This window comes from Mus pahari, chromosome 5 (assembly GCF_900095145.1).
Source record: "Mus pahari chromosome 5, PAHARI_EIJ_v1.1, whole genome shotgun sequence".
Taxonomy (NCBI): Eukaryota; Metazoa; Chordata; class Mammalia; order Rodentia; family Muridae; genus Mus; species Mus pahari.
This window is the reverse complement of record NC_034594.1, coordinates 64,018,844-64,026,597: the sequence shown is the minus strand read 5'-3', so window position 1 is coordinate 64,026,597 and position 7,754 is coordinate 64,018,844. Positions and strand designations below refer to the sequence as shown.

At 45.1% G+C, this 7,754-nt stretch overlaps 1 protein-coding gene across 1 annotated transcript in view; it reads right to left on the bottom strand.

Moving 5' to 3' along the window:
• Nucleotides 1–7,754, bottom strand: part of Cops7b (COP9 signalosome subunit 7B) — a 19,307-nt gene that overhangs the window by 1,399 nt on the left and 10,154 nt on the right. The window contains exons 4-5 of the mRNA XM_029539200.1: nt 5,798–6,000; nt 3,574–3,679 (exon numbers count right to left, since the gene is read on the bottom strand). Of these exons, the coding sequence (XP_029395060.1) occupies nt 3,574–3,679; nt 5,798–6,000 (309 nt within the window). The remainder of the gene's footprint in view (nt 1–3,573; nt 3,680–5,797; nt 6,001–7,754) is intronic.

The following is a 7,754-nucleotide window of genomic DNA, read 5'->3' as shown; positions in this document are numbered from 1 at the left end:
ATGGGGGGGACACTCCCGTTCAGCCAGCTGCTGCTCCATTTCCTGAGCGGAGGAGGATGCTGTTGCTTTCAGTGTCTTCTTAATGTTGCTAACCTGGAGGGAGAAACAAAATGTGTGTTCATCCCTGAAACTCACTAGTCCTGTTCTAAGTATAAGGACCACCCAGAGAAGCAGCACAAATCCTCTGCAACAAAATCTGAAATCATATTCAAAAACCCAGAGGAAGACAAGCAGGCTGCTCATGGATAAATGGAAATTCATTCATCAAAGTATGGAACTAGGAGCTGGAAAAATGGCTCCAGAGGCCAGAGGAGGGCACTGGTTCCATGGAGCTTGAGTTATAGGTAGTTATGAGCCACCAGGGTGCCGTGAACTGAGTTCAAGTCCTCTGGAAGAGCAGTAAGCTCTCGTACCTGCTGCTGAGCCACCTCCACAGCCCGTAGTTTATGGTTTACGTAGTGTGTTGGTACTAGTATAAACAGCCTACTATTATTTGCCACTGCATGCTGTGGGAGCATCTTGTTAATTGTGAGGGATCTGCTCTTCAAGAGAGACTTCCAGATCAAAATGGATGCATATTTTATACTGAATCAGTATCATTATGTAGACTGACCATCCAGCATCTTCAACGACTTGAACCTGAAATGTTTCAATGTTTTTCAAGATTTTATGATAGATTTGGGGATAGATTTTACTGGTGTTCAAAAGTTTCTTCAGATTGGAACTGAAGAGACAGTTCAGCAGTTAAGAGTACATTTTGATCTTGCAGAGGAACCCAGTTCAGTTCCCAGCACCCACATCTGGCAACTCACAACCTCCCATAGTTGGAAGGGAACTGACATCCTCTTCTGGATTCCTCAGGCACCCAAATACATGACATAGACTCATACAAACATACAATATACACATAAATAAAATAAAGTAAGCCAGGCACGCCTTTAATCCCAGCACTTGGAAGGCAGAGGCTGGTGGATATCTGAGTTTGAGGCCAGCTTGGGCTACAGATCAAGTTCAAGAAGAAAAAAAAAAAGTAAAAAACTCTTTTTTAAATGTCTTTGACCAGCCATGGTGGCACATAATCCTAATACTGGGAGAGAGGGGCAGGAAGCTCTCTGTGAGTTCAAGGCCAGCCTGGTCCAACACAGTGAGTTCCAGGACAGCCAGGGCTACACAGAGAAACCGACTCAAGGGAAAAAAAAAAAGAAAAGAAAAGAAAAAAGAAAAAGAAATCATCTAGTAGGCTAAGCAAATAGCACAGTCAGCAAAGTGGTTATCGCGCAAGCAAAAGAACCCGAATTTGGTCTTCATACACAATGCCAAGCACAGAACACACTTCTAACCCCAGTGTTTAGTGACACACAGGCAGATCCCAGTGTTTAGTGGCACACAGGCAGATCCCTGGCTTCACCCCTGGCTTCACTGACCAGCCTACTTGGAGGGGTCCAGGCCTATGAGAAACCCAGTTTCAAAAAAAAGTAGAGTATGCAAGGAATGACACCTGAGGTAGCTCTCTAGCATCCATGAGCCTACAGACCTATGCATCTGGAAACACACAAATACACACTCACTGAGGGAGGCAGACAACAGACAGAAAGACACACAATGACAACTAGTGCTTTGCCAGGCAGTACAGGATTGAGTGTGGATACCCACATCCAGGACTCAGGATGCCCACCCAAATCAGTCAAACCCATTTTAGCCTCAAAGATTTGAAGGTATCTAGTGCCCCTACCCCACCCATTTGATAACAAGTACTCCTGCAAATGTGTCTTCTTTCACATAAATCTGACCAGGGTCCTTCTGACTTCCTTCTTCAGAGGACTGGCTTATAGACTATCTCTGCCCCACCTCCTTCACCCAAATAACCTAGGGTTTGTAGAACTGTTCAGAGCATAGGGCCCAGGAGCATTCCAGTGGGCTGCACCTGTTACCAAAACTGTAACCTGACAATGAGAGACCCTAAAGAAACACAAGAGCTCCCAGGGTAGGACGGTGCTTCTGGGGAGGAGGCAGAGAAGAAGACAGGGCAGGTGTGGGAGACAAACAGGTGTGCTGATAGGTAAGATAGTCCCAGAACTCCAGAGGCTGAGGGGAGCGGGGTAAAAAGCCTTGAAGCCTGCCTGGGCCTGGGCTGAATTTTGAAAAGTAAGCAAAAGCAAAAAAAGCAAACAGAAGCCAAGCCCACGGGAAATACTACAGAGAAGTGAGAGATGATGAGAACTGCTCTCTATGAGGTACCCAGGAGACATGGTTTTAGCACAATGTAACAACTCAACTCCTGAGGGATTTTACACACACACACACACACACACACACACACACACACACACACACACTCCTGTTCTATTACCTAAGTTGGGTGGAACAGAGCCTATTTTGTGAAAGTGTAACAATAGCTAGCTATCCCACAAAACACCAGACACAAATATAAAGAAAATATAAAGAAAAATAGATTCCAAAAGCAAATGTAATGAAAGGGGCTTTGTGGTGCTGCAAGCCATCGTTCCTTTCCCTCCAGAGTAGCTGCTCAGAGACACTGCAAAGCTGGGGAATGCTACTGCTGTATTATGTCTCCCCAGGTACACCAAACTATACTTAATAATGGTTTTCGATAAAAAGCTAATATGAGAGAATTCTCATGCAGTTTGTCATAGGGCTGACTGAACTCAGAGGGAGGCTCTGGAAGGCACAACTCCCTGGAAAATTGTTGTTCTAAGACTTGGAAAAAAAAAACTAGTTTCTCCCCTCTGGGAACAAAAATGTAATTTAAAGACAAATGGGGAAAAAAATGTATCTCACCTATTCAATTGCGAAATGGTTATAATGTGGGCCAAGTGTAACAGAAGTAACAACACTGGAGCATATGACACAATTACCTCTGTAGAGATGTGCTGCATTCAGGTGAGCATACAGTAAGCCCTGAAGTATGGCTCAGCCAGATGAGCTCATGGTTGCAGACAATGAACAAAGCCCTGGGTCCTGCCCTCACTGTTCACATCAGTCTATTCTAACTTTCCTAGAAGGTCTGTAGATGATGTATTATTTTAACTGGTATGACAGAGTAACCTGGCCTCTTCCTCACATTTATTTCAAAGTTTCAAAGCTTTTAATATTTTATTCATGTACATGTGTATGTGCCTGGATGTACACCTGTGTACATATGCATGTAAGAACCCATGAAGACCAGAAGGCGGCACTGGAGCCCCAGAACTAGAGTTTCATGTGGTTGTAAGCTGCTGTGTGAGTGGTGAGAGCCAAACCTAAGTCCTCTGTAAAAGCAGTAAGTCCACTTAACTGCTAAGCCATCTCGCCAGCTCCCTTCTGTTTTTAAAACTCAGCACCAACATTTCTTTTCCTCAGTAGCTGCAACATAATATGTACAGTGAAGATGCATGCTTCTACACTCTAAGCCCGCTCACTCTCTGCTGACTCCCTATATTTCAGTACCAAACCCAAGATGTGTTTACTGGCTGTTTGTTATACACACACCAAAGCAATGACAACACAAACACACTGCAAACTACTTCCTAGGCACACACTGAGGAGAGGAACAAATGCCCAGTTTCTCTTTACCTCGGCTTCCACCTGCTGCTGAGTCCGGTGGTGGTTCTCTTTGTACTGGTTGGCTCTCAGAACCTGCTGTTCAATGCCCAAGAGAACTGCCTCGCAGCCGTCACACCTGCAATGGGAAAAGCCAGCCCTGAGCTGCAGTGAAGCCCAAGCAGTCCCCTCCCTCCCAGACCCTTCCAGCACTTTACAGGACTTCCTTTAGCATCCCCTGCCAGGTGGCTGTGTTGGTCCCTCCCTCCTTCCCAACAAGGTCATCTAAATATGTAACACAGGCCATGGGCACAGTGGAGGCTTTGGGTCAGTTTCTTGGACTACAGCTCTAACTTCCAGTCCTTGCAGCCCATAAGAAACAGTTTTACAGACTAAGACTGAAAGAGGGACAAGCTACAAGTAACACTGATCCCTTTCCACAAAAGAAAAAAATAAATGTTCTGTTTTAGAGATTGCCTTTTTCCTTAGAATTTTTTTTTTTAAATCTTTTTCTTTTCTTTTATTTATTTGCTATATGTAAGTACACTGTAGCTGTCTTCAGACACTCCAGAAGAGGGTGTCAGATCTTGCTACGGATGGTTGTGAGCCACCATGTGGTTGCTGGGATTTGAACTCTGGACCTTCGGAAGAGCAGTCGGGTGGTCTTACCCACTGAGCCATCTCACCAGCTTTCCTTAGAATTTGAAGTTATTTCCTAGTTAACAATCACTTCTCACTGGGCTTTGTGACACAAGCCTTTAATCTCAGCATTCAGGAAGCAGAGGCAGAAGCAGACAGATCTCTGATTTTATGATTAGCCTGGCCGATACCAGCCAGGTCTACAAAATGAGATTCTGTCTCATAAAATAAAAAACATTTTGAAAAGCAATATAATGAAAATTCACATACTGTCTATTACTATGCAATATGTCCAACATTCTGCCATGTTTTTACTTTCTCGGGACAATAATCCTATTTCCAGTCCACCTGTGACATAATTAGGAGCTCTGAGAGTCTCTTCCAGTGGCTGAAGAGATCACTCAGTGACTGGGACACCTGCTGCTCTTACACAGGACCCAAGTTCAGTTTCCAACACCCACACACTAGCTCATGATCATCCACAACTCCAGTTCCAGGGAATCTGATGCCCTCTTCTGACCTCTATGTACTAGATAAACACACACACAGTGCACTAGTGCACTTCTACACATGTAAGTAAGATGCCTATAAAATTATATATATATATATATATATATATATATATATACACACACACACACACATCTGGGTGTAGTGGCACTTGGGAGGCAGTCAGACAAATCTTGACTTTAAGGAAAACCTGGAATGCATAGTTATAGTTAGTTCCAGGCAAACCTGGGCTAGAGAACAAGGCCTGTTTTGATAAAACAACAACAGCAAAAGCAAGTTTCCCTATCTCTCAGCACAAAGCTGCCCACTCTGCCTAGTGACATACAGCGTGCCACACGCCTATGTGGGGACAATCTCTCCACTCTCAATAATGCTCTCTCCCTCAAAACTTCCTCACACTTCCCTAAAATGCTCTGGTTTCATAAGCTCCAAATCACTTAAATAAATAGCTCACAGAAATCCTGATAAAACGTGTAACCACTTTTGCAAGCATCCAATTCCACTAAAATAAGAATATACTCAAAAGTCTCAGCTCTTTTTACTAAATTCCTTTTATTCATTGGAGGATAAAGAGATACATTCTCCAACTCACAACCGTTCTGCCTCGACTCCCTAAGTGCTAGGATTGGAGTTACAGGCATGTACCACCAACACCCAGCTGCCTCGACAGTCAAATACTGTATGCATCGGTGTTCCAGGTTTCAAGAGCCTATTCACAGTTGTCCTCCCCACAATGCTTCACTAGCACTACTAGCTCAACATGTTACTGACAAACAACAACTTCCTGCTCTTGGTTTACGTTTAGAAGGTGCAGATTTAGTGCCGCACAGTCAGATGCAGAGACTCTACCTGTAACTCCACATGGATATTTTATAGCCCACTGTTAAACAGCCCAGCTGCATTTAAAATCAATTTTATAAGCCAGGCACCAGGAATCTTTCCAAGCTTCCTAATGCCACACAGCTGTAATCACAAATGCAATCCCACTCTCTGTTTCAGTGTCCAAAGACCCCAGCTTTGGCTGCCTCAAGCTCACAGTGAAGGTCACAGTGCTGCAGAGAGAGGCACAAAGGATATACTAGACTCTCCCTCCATCTCCCTGCCTCACCACTCATGCAAGGTCTTGACAATGTTATTGATATCTTTCTTCCGGATGTCACGGCCAATGCAGAAATCCACTTCCAGGAGCTGATTTCGCTGGTCCAGTTTGCCCTGGATGATGTCAGTGTAGACAGCCTCAATGATAAGGTCTTCCAGTTCCCTGAGATTCCTCATCTCCAGGTCTTTCAGCAGCACAGAGTAGGGGATACACTGTGGATAGGTCATATGACAGTCGGCAAGCATTGAAAAAAATTTTCAAGCATTACTCACACAGGCAATAACAGAGACTCTGTGCTTATATGATGCAGGCCAGTGGTAATCACCAATATCTGAGATAATAAGAGATTATTATTACTGTGGAACCTGTGGCACCCAACAACATCCTGCAGCACCCAAGGAGGTACCTTTCCAGTTCTCTGTCCTAGACTTCACCCAGCTCTCAGCTGCCACATCCACACTCTTACGATGCAGACCCCTCCTTCCACAAGAAAGAAATACTCAGCATGTGCTACACTGCCACCTTGTGGAAGCTTGCAGACTTTGCATAAAATGCTGAATGATTGCAAGCCTCAAACACTGACACTGCATAGTTTACCCAGAAGAGGCGTGGCAAAACAAAACGGAACACACACAACAACAACAACGAAAACCAATCACGGGTTATCCTGAAGTGTGTGCTTGTTTTTGCAACCAATATCAAATCTCCAACAGCCCTGTACCAATGACTAAAAAGAACAGAACAGGGCTGGAGAGATGGCTCAGCAGTTAAGAACACTGACTGCTCTTCCATTAGTCCTGAGTTCAATTCCCAGCAACTACATGGTGGCTCATAACCATTTGTAATGGGATCTGATGCCCTCTTCTGGTGTGTCTGAAGAAAGCGACAGTGTACTCATAAAATAAATACATTTTGAAAAAATAAATAAGGGTTTAAAAAAAAAACAGAATGTCTAATAACCTACAGTCTACAATCCCTGAGCTGTCAGTGCTAATTTAGAAATAAACTATGTAAGCAAAATCAGACAAGAGGAGGTGAGCACAGAGAGCAGAGGTGAGCACACAGAGCAGAGGTGAGCACAGAGAGCAGAGGTGAGCACAGAGAGCAGAGGTGAGCACAGAGAGTAGAGGTGAGCACAGAGAGTAGAGGTGAGCACGGAGAGTAGAGGTGAGCATGGAGAGCAGAGGTGAGCATGGAGAGCAGAGGTGAGCACAGAGAGCAGAGGTGAGCACAGAGAGCAGAGGTGAGCACAGAGAGTAGAGGTGAGCATGGAGAGCAGAGGTGAGCACAGAGAGTAAAGGTGAGCACAGAGAGCAGAGGTGAGCATGGAGAGCAGAGGTGAGCACAGAGGTGAGCACAGAGAGCAGAGGTGAGCACAGAGAGTAGAGGTGAGCACAGAGAGCAGAGGTGAGCACAGAGAGCAGAGGTAAGCACAGAGGTGAGCACAGAGAGCAGAGGTGAGCAGTGGTGAGCAGAGGTGAGCAGTGGTGAGCACAGAGAGCAGTGGTGAGCACAGAGAGCAGAGGTGAGCACAGAGGTGAGCACAGAGAGCAGAGGTGAGCACAGAGTAGAGGTGAGCACAGAGAGCAGAGGTGAGCACAGAGGTGAGCACAAAGAGCAGAGGTGAGCACGGAGAGCAGAGGTAAGCACGGAGAGCAGAGAGGAGAGCAGGAGTGGCTCCTCTTTGTTAAAAGCTGAAAGCTACTGGCTGCAGGCTTCTTCTAAATCAGCTGGGCAGAGAACTTCAAGTGCACCCTGAAATCTTACAGGTTAGGGCCTAGTGTTAGCATATGAAAGTTAATAAATACAAAGTAAGCAGATGAGGAAAAAATGCAATTAACTCTGAATCACAAAGAAATCTCAAAGATTAGAAATCTACCTCTCAGCCAGGCATGAGGCACTCGGGAGGCAGAGGCAGGCGGATTTCTGAGTTTGAGGCCAGCCTGGTCTACAAAGTGAGTTCCAG